The sequence below is a fragment of the Aquarana catesbeiana genome, linkage group LG12, assembly GCF_042186555.1.
Source record: "Aquarana catesbeiana isolate 2022-GZ linkage group LG12, ASM4218655v1, whole genome shotgun sequence".
NCBI classification, from domain to species: Eukaryota; Metazoa; Chordata; class Amphibia; order Anura; family Ranidae; genus Aquarana; species Aquarana catesbeiana.
The window spans coordinates 48,300,566-48,314,632 of NC_133335.1; the positions used below are offsets into that span (position 1 = coordinate 48,300,566).

The 14,067-nt window shown below is 42.1% G+C and overlaps 1 protein-coding gene across 1 annotated transcript in view; it reads left to right on the plus strand.

Annotated features, from left to right (window-relative positions):
- The window catches only part of ADAM11 (ADAM metallopeptidase domain 11), a 98,525-nt gene that overhangs the window by 58,130 nt on the left and 26,328 nt on the right, over nt 1-14,067 (plus strand). Inside the window, exons 15-21 of the mRNA XM_073607717.1 lie at nt 912-1,011; nt 1,862-1,933; nt 3,437-3,532; nt 4,082-4,162; nt 5,483-5,533; nt 8,240-8,303; nt 11,556-11,655. Coding sequence (XP_073463818.1) covers nt 912-1,011; nt 1,862-1,933; nt 3,437-3,532; nt 4,082-4,162; nt 5,483-5,533; nt 8,240-8,303; nt 11,556-11,655 — 564 coding nt within the window. The remainder of the gene's footprint in view (nt 1-911; nt 1,012-1,861; nt 1,934-3,436; nt 3,533-4,081; nt 4,163-5,482; nt 5,534-8,239; nt 8,304-11,555; nt 11,656-14,067) is intronic.

Genomic DNA, 14,067 nt, shown 5'->3' on the forward strand with positions numbered 1-14,067 from the left:
GATCACATGTAAACACAGAAGTACCGTTTATCGGCTCTCCTCACTTCACACTGACAGGGTGAACTTGTATATTCATTTTTACATGTGAATGCAGTATACTGTATATATATATATATATTTTTTTTTTTTTTTGAGTTTTAGCCTGAGTTCACACTATTGCGAACACAGATATCACATGTGATTCGCACCGCATTGCTGTGCCAATCACATGCAATGTCTGTGCAATGCAAATTCAGCCATACAGTTGTATGGCTGAACTCGCATTGGATTTGCACGAAAAAGGTGCAGGAACTTTTTTTTTCCCGCACTGGAATCGGATCGCATGCGATCCGATTGCTGTCCGAATTCACAGTTTGCACTGCAATCTGCAAACAGATCTGGGGGTGTCATTAACTTTGTATTGACACCCGCAGCGGTTCCCAGAGGCCAGTGTGAACTGCCTGCGGGAGATATGCAATGCGGGAACCCGCACTGGAATCCCGCTGGTTCCCGCATCGCAATAGTGTGAACCCAGGCTTAATAAATACTACATTTAGGTAGTGGAGCTTGGCACTCTCTCTCCCTCTTTCTTTTTGGTGTTTACATGTTCTGCTGGTGGGAACTGTCCCAGATCTTACATGAAGGAAAGAATGCTGATGCTGTCTTCATATGAACTTTTCATGGTTTTTATGGACTTTCCTTATGGACTCATTGTTCTAATGTAATAATTTTTCCTTTTTTGTGTTATACGTATTGAATTTGTGCGCCAGAACAGTTTTGCACCTGGGTGTGTATACCTGACAACATTAGGGTAACGAGTGCAGTTTATTTATCTAGGTAGCTCTAAAGTCATTAACTCATGTTTGTCCAGTCTGTGCTCCTCCTTAATTGTCTCTGCAAAAATATTTCCTAACTTTATTCTCTCATTACAGGTACTACCTCCCCAAAAAGTTTTCCCGCTGCAGTATTGATGAATACCGCCAGTTCCTGCAAAATGGAGGAGGGAGGTGCTTATTTAACAAACCCCTTAAGGTAGATCGCTGTCTTCTCAAGCCTGACTGCTAGTGCTGATTGAACATTGTACAAAGCAAAGGACTGCAGTGTTATATATTTTTAATGACATGGAGTTTGGTGGGAGTCCTGTTCACATAAGAGTGGGTATGCCAATCAAAAAGCCACCCACAAAACCTGTGTTGCTCTAGTATTGATGGCCTTAGTACATAGTGCAAGGAGCAAAGTTCCAAGTCCTAGTCAACAAGAAAAGTAACAGGTTTACTTACTTGCCTACCCACCCCCACACACCTATACTGGCATTCTACCCACCAGAGCAATATGAAATGCCTATTTATGAGGCATGTGACCTTCTTGGGCAGCATTGGGTCCAAACATCACCTCGAGGACAAGGATAGAATCCTTTAAAATGTACCTGCAAGTGTGGCTTTCCCAGATTGCTTTCCTTCAGCACTTTTCTTTTCTTATACTCCATATGGAATAAGGACATTGTTTGCAGCAAACATGCCATCCAATAAAGATTGGTATACTATAGTGTTACCTCCGAGGAACAGAGCCAGCAGTAGCTCAAGCACTTGAGTCTGAAGCAAGGTAAGAGTGAGGAAAGTGGCCCTGTTGAGGTCACTTTGTGGAATAAAATTTTTGACAAGGGTAAAATGCAATTGAAGCCATAAAGTCCATTGCGAGTATGTGTATTTATAAAGCTCATCCTATTTGTCAGATCTGGGAAGTTTCCATCTGTCACCTTTGAACTTCAAAGATGACAGCTGGCTACTATGGGCATCCCAGATAGTGTTTTTTTTTATATCAGCTCCATTGTTATGTATTGTGCCGTCCACTTGCATTATCAGTGTTCCATTTCCCCTCTCAGCTGCTGGACCCTCCATCCTGTGGGAACGGATTTGTGGAAGTGGGGGAGGAATGTGACTGCGGTTCTCCTGCTGTGAGTAAATCACTGACACCTATTACGGTCTTCCATCTGTAAATGCCATTAGTCTGTGAAGCTCAGGATTGTATTTAGTTCACATTATAGAAATCGGAGTACAACTAGACTGAAATGTACAACAAAATTCTACACAACATTTTATTGCAACTGTGTTTATTACAATGCTATGGTTTCTTTTGTGTGTTAACGCTTACCCGGACTAGGGAAAGTACCAGGTCCTCTATATACCAGGGGCCACAAGGAATGTATACTTACCTTCCCTGCACTCTTCGTGCCTCAGCTACTTCCAGGTATGGGGAAAAATTAGACACTCACCTCTTCTTTCTGCAGAGCTCAGCTCTCTTGGCCTTGTCAATCATTAGAGCAAAATGTTCCCAGACAGTAGGGAGGGTACGCAGCCTGGGCAGGTTTGGACTTTATATTTTTAGATGCTGCTGTTTTGTGCGTGTATGAATGTGAGTTAGGGACCTTGGATTGTAAGCTCCTTGAGGGCAGGGACTAATGTAAATGTATAATACATATGTAAAGTGCTGCGTAAATTGATGGCGCTATACAAGTACCTTAAATAAATTACCTGGGGCATCAGGAGAGTATGGGAAGAGGAACCATTTACACTTTGTTTGGGGTCTACTATTGAGTGGACCTTTTACTTTGCTTAGTCCAGGTGAAGCCAAGTAAAACACAAAAAGCACCCGGAGCAGTGTCTCTTTGCTGGTGATGACCACAACCATTGACTGAAATCAATTTCAAACAAACTTCTTTCACGTTGTCATTATGGGGTATTGCTTGTAGAATTTTGAGGAAAATAATTAATGTAATCCATTTTGGAATAAGGCTGTAACATAACAAAATGTGGAAAAAGTGAAGCGCTGCGAATACTTTTGGAAGGTGTGTGTGTGTGTGTATGTGTATAAAATAAAATTCTCCAGGCATGAAAGCAGAATGCCAGACCTACATCATCTCACAACAGGATTTTTAAGTCCATGTATATCATTCTTTTATGGCCCAGGGAGCCATGTTTCCACACTACATAGAGCTGTATCACCTAAGTCAGCCAGTTCAAGGATGGGATTCATGTCTCTGCTATTCAGAATCCCCCCTTCTTTTTATGACATAAAAAAAACACACTTCATAACATTTGTATCTTTTTTATTCAAAAGAAAATATTCTGCTAAATCACATAAAGACACAGATAGTACAGTTGTAGTATTACCAATCTAGTCATGACTGCATAGGTCACAGTGCACATAAGGGAACTGCAGATGAAAATAGCAGCAGAGAGTGAATAACGTTATGTTGGAAGTTGGAACATCCCTGGGGTGAAAAGCAGTACAGCATTAAAAGGTTATAGATCAAAAGAAATAGTTGTTGTTTTGAAGGAAGCATAACATGAGCATAACATGTCCAGCTTTTGGCTCCTGTTGGAATTTCTCTGTAAGTAGTGTATGTTGTGTTGGGAGTATTCTACCACTATACCTATGACTTCTGTCTGAATTGCAGGAATGTAACAGAACTGGAGCTGGAAACTGCTGCAAGAAGTGTACACTCAGCCATGATGCCATGTGTAGTGATGGTCTGTGCTGCCGCCGATGTCGGGTAAGGAGATTGGGTCAGACCCTTTGTACAAATTACTTCCACAGAGTAGCCGAGAAGGTGTGCAGATTGTAGCTGTGACCAGTAGTTATGTTTCTTTCCTTAATATTTACCGATGGAGCCACCATTGAGTTTTAACACCACGTAAAGGTTCGTGCAGAGATGTGGGTCATGCTGGCTGCCGTTCTGCAAGGGTTCTCATGTACAGTAGCCGGCTTACATCTCCCCCCCCCCCCCATGCGGCCATGCAATATGTCACATCACCCTGGCCCAAGGGAATGCATGTCAAGAGTTCCCACAACTCTTCTGACACCATGGATCTTGAGGTTTAATGGGGTAGAGGTTTACATTTAAAATGTGAGCCAGTACTTTTATTTAATTTTGCCTGTTTATATTTCAACTCCACCTACCATGTGTGCTGCATCCTCATCATTTCCTCCTCTTTCCCTCAGAATTCCAGAAATGTACCAGTGCTACACTGTAATAAAATCAACACTTTGTAAAGTTTTTGTTATGATGACTTCAGTGTGTATTGTCTGTTCATATTCACAGCATGAGCCTCGAGGAACCGTCTGTCGGGGGTCTGTTAATGAATGCGACGTGCAAGAAACTTGTCCAGGAGACTCCAGTGTGGTAAGGGTTTGTCTTATGAATCCTAGTGACTTTTAGGCTTCGTGTACACGGGACGTTTTTACAAACTCTCCTGTACCATTTAACTTGACAGATAGTAACCCACGTTTAAAACGTCTGTTTTGCCACGTTTACATGCCTTGTAAACGAAACACGGCTCAACGCGAGTTACCGCGTTTATCAGCGTTTGCCGCTTGAAATGCCTCTAAACACAGCTTCTGAACACATTTTTTTTGGTTCCAAAAAAAGCCTATAAATGAACCTGTGTACATGTAGTGATAAGATAACATAGAGGAGAGATCAGGAGCAGTTGAAAAAAATGCCCAACTGCTCCTAAACATCCGTTTACCAGCAGCAGTGTACACGAGGCCTTAGTCTTTCCACCTCTGGAGAGCAGCTTGAAGAATGGCTGAGAAGCTGTTCTCTAAATGTTTGTGGAATATACCTTGTGGTGGCTGAATTTAGACAGGACTTCCCCTTTTAACCCCTTCCTGCTGGCCGTACGCATATACGCGGCCTTTCAGCAGGTGGGCTTTGTTTATTTATCTTTAGTTTTCAAAGCTTTGTTGAACCTTTTTTTTTTATGCTACACACTTAGTCACATATAAAAATCAGTTGAACTTTAACGCTGAGAGGCCACATATATGCGTCACAAATGTAAAAATTTCTCTGCTCATAGTACAGTTACCGGCAGGTACTGGAGAGCTCCCAATGCCTACTTGCGATCGGGAGCTTTCTGATCAGGTGACCGCCAATCACAGCAGTCACATGATCAGAATGCCCGCCTCCCAGCATTTGGAACCTCTTAAAGGGCTAGAAGGTGGCAGTGGGAAGGGGTTAAAATGAATCTGCTGCATTACGTTCAACCTGGCCGGACTTCAAACATGTCTGCCTTTATCACCATTATAGAGAGGATAGGGAAATTGGTAGTTTACAGAAGAACACGAACATGGTCTTTGCTTTCAGTTCAGTTATTTTCTGTACTTGCTGAAAAGGTTCCTATGCTGAATAAGAAAACACATTGAAGGACGGGTTAACTACAATATAATAAAGAAAATGAGACACAACTGGTAAACGAGTGAGAGAAAATTTTTGCCTGCAATTGCGGATCTCCTAAAATGCTAACCTTTGGGTCAGACTGAAGTCAGAGCTTCTGATCTGCATACTCGTTTCTCCATATTTCTCTCCATATGGGTTTTATTTTATTGGTCTCAACAACTTTTCCATTAAAAATTATAATAATGTTTCTCTTTAGATTAGAAACCCTTTTCATTCATTGTGAAATTTTATACTGACGATCATTGTGTATCTTTGTCTGCACAGTGCCCACCCAATCTCCACAAACAGGATGGATACTTCTGTGATGATGAGCAGGTGAAGGACAACTCTGTCAGTGTGTTTAGAACCAGCTGTCTGTCACTTTTTAATGCCATAATGCAAAAGCAGAACTCTGACCCTTGTTGTTTTGTTATAATATCCGTATTTTAAACTTACGTTTTAAAGCCTAAAAAATATTGACTTGCATGTAAATTCTGTTACAATCTTTTTATTCAGTATTCAAAATAACAGTATAAACATTACAGTTTAATACAATAAAAAGTGCAACATGGTTTAGTTGACTTGCATGTAAATTCAATCTATTATAGTACGATACAGACACAGGACTTTGAGTCACAGACCATGGGTTTTATGCTGCAAATTTCAGATTAGACACTGGAAACAGCTTTGCTGGGATTATCTCCCCCTCCCAGTGCACTTGTTTCTGCCATTGCTGGGGTACTCACAAAATAGATGTGGATCGAGAGGGTGTCCAGGAAAGGAACCACTACAACCCAGGTGCTGACCTGTAAGTTCGTCTCTGGAAAAGCAGGTAGGAAAGAGCAGTTGTGCTTGAAATTGTGGACAGAAGTGTGCCAGCTATCAGACATTTGCAACTATGTCACCCCCCCCCCCCTCCAAGCAGCAATGTTGTGTGGCAAAAAACCCACCAAATTCAAAAAAGTATAAGTTACCTCCAGCCAATCTACAGAGGAGAATAAACACTAAATGTTACCCTTGTCTTACCTTACCCATGCAGGTTCTTGAAGGGGACCAAACTTTATCTGTCATGGTGGGCATACCCTTGAAGGGGTCTTCAGGGGCTAGGTGCTATAGGAATGGACCTCCGCCTCTGTATAGCACCTTGTGCCTAATTACATTGATTCCACCACTTGCAAGGCGAGCGCCAAATGCAGGTTCCAGCATCCTTTAACGAATATTACAAGCCAGTCCACTGTTGCGGGTACAGTTGCCAAGATGTACCAGGCAACTGATCTGCAAACTGCTATGAGCCCTGAGGCAATAAAGTAAGTTGGATCTTGATAGAAAAGTCAGTCAAAGTAGTGAAGAAAACTTTAAAAAAGTATGGTGTAAAAATGTCTCCAGAGGAGAGGTGATTCATCACCTAAGGACACTACCAAAAATCTGGAGTCTCAAGGAGTTTGTGAGGTTATGAGAATGCACTGGGTGGGGGGTGGAGGGGCACATTTCCAGCAGAGGTTTTGCCACTGTCCAATCACCTGAAAGTAGTGGCATATGTAACCCATGGTCTATGACTACAAGTCCTGTACTGTACAGTTTAATGTTCTTCTAAAGGCAAGATATTTTTTTTACCTTAATGCATTCTCTACGTTAGGGAAAACTACTGGGACATTTTTTACCTCATCTCCCTAAACACCCGAGTCCTCACTCAATCCAGTGCTATGCCCGTCTGCAGTGGCTCACTCTCTCTCTGCTCTCACAGGACACAAGGCAGTAACAGGAGCCATTGGCTCCTGCTGTTGTCTGTGTTTATGGACTCACAGGGGGAGGTTTACTAAAACTGGAGCACTCAAAATCTGGTGCAGCAGTGCATGGTAACCAATCAGCTTCTAACTTCAGCTTGCTCAATTAAGCTTTGGCAATAACACATGGATGCTGGTTGGTTTCTATGCAGAGCTGCACCAGATTTTGCACTCTCCGGTTTTAGTAAAGAACTCCCACACATTCCAGCTCGGAGTGCGCCTACAGCTTGCTATGGGAGCACAGGCAGGGAAGGAGGAGTGTACAATGCTGGTGCAATACCATTTGCACAGAGCAGGTGTTTATCTCAGGCTTGTTATTGTGGGTAAAAAAAGAAACTTTAAGATTTATTGTTTAGGTTTTTGAATACAATGGGGGAGGGTTGCAATTTCTGTCTGTGTCCCCAATAGGGAGATTTTCTCTGTTACACCCACACAAGAAATAGTGGAAGCAGTTATCAAGACACAGGAAGGCAAAACCAGATATAAAAACATTGTTAAAAGTTTAACTCTTTCACTCTACTAGAAATACATCCCTGTTGGAAGAGATATTCCATAGTTCCCTGTCTTGGCATGAAGTGAATGGAAATCTCTCCAGCAGGGATACACGTGCATAAATACCTGACAGGAGCGCAAATTCTTCCCTTCTCTCTCCAAAATAAAATAAAAGGGAAATATTTGCCTTAAAATCGACTTTCCTGATTTATGAATTTATATGACCCTGTTCCAGTTTTACTTTCCAATCATATTTATGTACATGGTGTCAGACGTATTTTTTTTTTTTGTTGAATAAAACTTTGTTTTGACCTTACCTGGTCCCTGAAGCTCAGAAATGGTCATCTTTGCCCCGGGACAGCACCACAAGGGTTGAAGAAGCCTTTCTGGGATATGTGATGTAGGAAGGTACCTGCAGAGCCAGGCTAGCTCCTCACTACTGGCAGTGTGGACTGCACTATGCCCATGGGTGATATTCCTAGAAAGATCAGGCAGAGATTTATGCTCTCACTTAACAAAGTCTAAGCTTACCAGAAGTCCACTACGTTAGAGACATTTCCCAACATGCATCACAGACTCTGGTTTGGCTCTGAATGGTCACACACAGTTTAGTGCAACAGTTCCTAGAAGACTGCTATTTTGCTCTTTGTATTTCTGGTCAGTTATTTCGACACAATGGGAATGCACATCGTTGTACTTTTAACCTAAAAGAATAAAGATCAGCTTGGATAAACATTTTTACTTATAAAATATATTTGTCCAACAGGGCCGATGTTACGGAGGCCGATGCAAGACCAGAGATCGTCAGTGCAATACAGTGTGGGGACGCAGTGAGTGTCATATCATTTACTAGAGCCATACATGTGGAACTTTACCCAAAATCTGTTTCGGTTTTGGGTGGAGTAGGGCAGAATGCAATCCTATACTCGGTCTTCACACTTTTGGGACATCTGCTACAATCATAAGCATGGCTGTGACAATCAATGGGTGTGACCGGTCATGACTTCTCCAACTAGTTGTATGTAGACATTCCCAGGAATTTGAGGAATCTACTTCTACAGGTGACCCTGGAAGATAGGTAGAGTCTGGCCAGTCAACCCAGGAGAGGCAGTGGCATGCTCTTTGCACAGGGTATACAGGCTGCAGTTTACACCCCCTTCCCCCAAAAATATTGGTTCTTTTTGGTGTCATGAGTTGCATGCAATTTCTGCTTTCTTGTGAAAATGCTCGTTGCCTGACCCCAACACTCAGCAAACATTAGCAACACATAACTTGTATAGTAACACTTAAGCTGGCCTTTAGGCTGAATGAAGAAGCACTAAACTGCTCCAACAGTGCCTTCATCTGATTGGATGCAGTCACTGTTCAGCCATCTATTTTCTACCAGACTCCTAAGAATTTTCTTTTTTTTTTCTTTTTAATCAAAAGTTGTTGGGTAAAGTGATGCTGATGTGGCCATCCACTCTTTTGGAATTTCAGCTGATTCATTAGGAACCAGGTGACATTAGCTCAGCGTACAGTCAGCTTTACCAACTTCTTCCATTGCTGTAGATCAATCCAGCAATAATTTTCTTGACCTGTTAATTACTGATAAGTGAGCTGATTATTTGTTTTACCTCCCTTGTTTTCTGCATCAGCCAACGTAGTTTGACACTTCTCACGAAGAAGAGAAATGAAGGGTACAGTAGTTGTAATGCGTCTTCCAGGGTTTTCCTGATAAATCACATGAAATCACTTGCAGGTGTTGTGACTAATATGATCCCAACATGCATATCTATACATCTCTGTCCCACTGGTTTATACATTAGCCATCAATCATTAAACCTACAGAAATATAAAGTTCCTCCTTGATGCTCACAGCAGGGTTGTTATGCTGATGCAAGTCAGGTTACACCTGACTGGTAGACAGACAACCACACATAGTTCTACCAGGCTTCTGATCTGCTCACGTGGAAGTGCATTGTACGCGTGTAGTGACAAATGTCCACACAAAATTTCCTGGGGGAAAAAAAAAGGGGGGGGGGGTTGTTATGCAGAAATATAAAAATATGCTTAGTACTGTATATTTAATATTCAGAGGTGAGTGGTGGGTAGGAATGTGCTGCATTTTGCAGTGTAAATGGTGGGTGCAGTGTATAAGAGGGAGCATGGCTTCAAGGTGTTTGTAAAGTCAAAATTTTTTCTTTTTTTGGACAGAGTATTGGAAACAGTTGGGGTTGTTATTGCTATCTGTGTCCCTGACCCTCTGTGTCCTGGACCATAGTCTTCAGAATAGTGATGGAAAATGTTTGAGTTTCCACAGGAACAGGAGGGAAGACAACCCTCTAAGATGGGATAACCCAGCTTTTTGGAGAGATCGCCTCTCACTTCCTGCTGTGTCTCTGGGACAGAGATGCAGCAAGTTAAGGATAAATGCATCAATACTACATGGATAGCAAAAGAAAAATAATAGTGATTGAAAGGGGTCTTAATCTTCCCTAGTCTATTCAAAACAAATAATTAAAAAAAAAAACCTCTCTACTTTAAGCACTTGCCGCCTGCCCACAGTATACTTACTGCAAGTGGACAGGGAGCTACATGCTAGGCAACGTATGGATTAGTTGCCCAGCATTTGTGCACTGCTGGGGCCCCCTGGGCTGCATAGCGGTGCAATTTCATGACTGCTGTGTCCGGTGGATAATGGCGCTCTGTACCCGGCCGCTCACTATCATGTGATCAACTATGACCAATCCTAGCAATCATGTGGTTACAATGTAAGCAAAGCTGTCATGAATGGTTTCCATTCATTATAACTTTACTTACTATTATGATTCTGTGATTGGCCCACAGCTATCACATGATACCTGGGCCAATCACAGCACCCTGTGATTAGCTGTAGTTAATCACAGCATCACAAATAGTAAGCAAGCCGTCATGAATGGAAGCCATTCATGACCGTTAAAACTATTGCTTAGAACAGTGGTCCTCAAAAAAAGAAATCCCTGAAAAAAATAAAAATAAAAAAAAGGAATATATCCCTGATCACCCCCAGAGTAGTAGTGTCACTATGGTGACACTGCACTACTCTGATTACAGTATGTAAAAAATAGAAAAGAAAACAAATGTTTAGAAAATTAATAGAAATTTTTTTTTTTTAACATACTGTGACCAGTCCTGATCACCGCCACACCAGTCATATGATGACACTGTAGTGCACTGGTGACAGTACGTAAAAAGAAAGTGAAAAAAAATATTTTTATTTAATAGTTTCATTTTCCAAAAAACTGTGACAAAAATTACAACTTCAAAATATTTGCCATGCCTCGTACTAAATACTTTGGACTGTCTACTTTCCAAAAGGGGGCCATTTGGGGGATATTTGCACTGTCCTGGCATTTTATGGCCGTCAGTACATCAGGAGTGATTGATTTTCAGATATATATATATATATATATACCATAGTTTGTGGACTCCAACTTTCACCCAGACTAAATAATATACACTGATTTGGGTTATTTTTTCCAAAGAAATTTAGCAGAATATATTTTGGTTTAAATTTATGAGGAAAGATTTATTTGCAAAATTGTATAACAAACTATGACAAATGCGTGTTTTTTTTTTTTTCAAAATTTTTTTTTTTTTTTTTTAATTTATATAGCAAAAAAAAACAAACAAAAAAATACCAGTACTGCTTAAATACCACCAAAAGAAAGCTTTATTTGTGTGAAAAAAAATTATATAAATTTAATTTGGGTACAGTGTACAGTGAACAGCAAAAAATGCCCTGGCCATGAAGGGAGTAGAACCTTCCAGAGGTCAAGTGGTTAAATACAATTGTAAATGTATGGGTGGCCCATCCACTGCCTGGTGAATATCGAGAAAATATCAGTATAAGCTATTGTGTCTGCAGTTGGTCAAGGTTGCGTGGTCAATTTTTTTACTGACATGCTAAAAATACTGACATGTTTAAGACCCAACATAATTAGAGAAAGTGCCACATTAGGGTTTCTATAAAACGGAGAGCACCGGCCCTGTGTCTAGGATTCAACTGGTAAAAATACCCAGGAGTTGTGAGAGCTGATACTGTACCTGCGCTATTCCAGGTGTGTCTGACCGGCTTTGCTATGAAAAGTTAAACATTGAAGGGACAGAGAAGGGGAACTGTGGGAAAGATGGAGATAAATGGCTTCAATGCAGCAAACAGTAAGTACAAAAGATATTATCTGCATAGCTTCTTTACTTTAGATTCCCTAATAATTCAGAAGTATGGTTGTGGGGGGTGTTCTTGTAGCATAGGCCTTGCATAATGGCCTGTCTTTGTGCAGGTTTTGGCTTAGTAAGGGGAGGCGATAGGGTATTTTTCAGGGGTACAAATTTGAATTTAATTTTGCAACATTTCCCCCACAAAAAAGTTTTGCTTTCATACCTGTATTTGCTTGCTGTTCATATTTTTTTATTTCTTTATTTAAAAGTATGCAACATAACACAATATTATGACATGACCTCATGTTAATGTTCTGATTATTTTATTCCATATACAATTTTGTAATTGCTCCACCTAGTGGTCATCTGTATATGACAGAATGATACCCTTGGGTAGTCTAAAGCTGGCCATATACTAGGAGATTTTTTTAACAAGCTTTCATATGAAAATTACTATCAGTACAGTCAATGACATAGTACATGTCATTTAAGAACGTGTTTCTTTCTTTATCATACATCATGGGAAACAGAGCCATAGATATTAACTTAATGGGTATATAGGCACCTTCAGGTGATGGACACTGGTATACCTAATACAGGAAGTGTACTCCCCTATATAACCCCTCCTCCTTCCAGGAGTACCTCCGTTTTTTCGCCAGTGTCTAAGGTGTTGGTCACTAGTGAAGATGTGCTCTGAAGAGCTCCAAGCTGGAGGGATCCCATGCTTGATTTAAACAGCCTCCATAGACCGGATCCATCCAAAGTGCCACTGCGGCCAAGGTGGATGGTACCCGGGCCTCATATACGAAGCATGAGGTTTTGCCTGTAACGCCTCTCTTTGCAGGGCTGGGCCCTAGGACCCAGGAATTTTTTGGTCATGCTACATTACCTAAAGTTTTTCTGAGGAGTGCTATACGGGTCCAAGGCAGTGGACCCCCTATAATAGGGACCCGGTCCTTGAAGGTTTGCCAACACAGCCCGTCATGATGGGTGAAGTTTGGATCTGTTTGTTAAAGCAGTATCCTGTAGCGAGGAAAAGGTAAGGGAAGAAGCCTGTAAAAAGTCCAACTGTGCATTTTTTTCTTACATAAAGTAAAAATGTTGTCATGCCTAATGTCTCCACTAGAGGGAGTAAATGCCTTAGTATGTTGCTTCTCAGTCAGCTCAAAAGTCCCAGCTAAATAGCATGTGTGTGGTCTCAAAAGCCAGGGGGGATCCTTATCCTGAACATTTCCCCCCTGGGGGAGGGAGGTACAACTGAAGCTTGTATTCCCCCCTTCCCCCTTCCACCCCGGGGGGTGCGGCGGCAGCGGCTTTTTCATTTAGAAGTTATTCTATTCCCCACAGAAAGTTTTTTTTTTTTTTCAAAATTCCCGCCGCCCAGCCCTCCCTTGCCTCACCTCTCGCTCAAGGAGCGTGTCAGCCGTCCGTGCGTGCGCAGATTAGGGCTAATGAAAGACAGAGGAGGAATGTTGATTGACGGAGGGGGCGTGGCTAAGGCACGCCGGCATGTGCAGGACATAAGTACACGAGGGGCACACGGCGCAGGTGCTGGGGACAGAGACAGACGCTCACATCTCACAGCTGCAAGCGGACACACAGGACACAAGCGCTGGGGGCACGTAAGGGATGCATGGCATTTCCAGTACAGGAAATAACATTTGAAACAACTAAAAGCTGAACTTTATTAGCATTTTCTTTTGCTAACTATTTTACTCAGCAAGTGTGCAAGTCACTACATTGTCTTGTTTACCTAGTGCCTCTTTTTTTTGTGCTCAGCACTATGGCTCTCAAAAAAGGTACCAAAAATTCCACCCCCAGGCGCCGGGAACTCCAGTCATGTCTCCACACTGTCATCCTCGCCTGAGATACCAGATATGGCAAGCCAGGGTGAGTCATCGGGACCAATTGGTGGTGCAACTGCTTCTCACACTTCAGCCCCTGTATACGTGACTGAAGTTGCATTTTCCTCCGCCCTGCAGGGCCTAGAAGGAAGATTAGCAACTTTAATCGCATCCGCTATCCAAAAGGATAGGAAGCGTGCTAGATCCCCCTCCCCCACCTCAGACCCCTTACCAAGGGTGCAACTGCTTCTCACACTTCAGCCCCCTGTATATGTGACTGAAGTTGCATTTTCCTCCGCCCTGCAGAGCCTAGAAGGAAGATTAGCAACTTTAATCGCATCCGCTATCCAAAAGGATAGGAAGCGTGTTAGATTTCCCCCTCCCCCACCTCAGACCCCTTACCAAGGGAACAGTGGGTAGAGGATGAGGGGTTACCCTCAGGGGATCAGGAAGAAGGACAAACCGATTACTCCTCTGCAGAGGAAACAACAGTAGATGAACCCTTTTTTCAGCCTCGCAATCCGAGAAATTAATGATACAATCTCTTACAGAGATGGTTCGTGCCTCT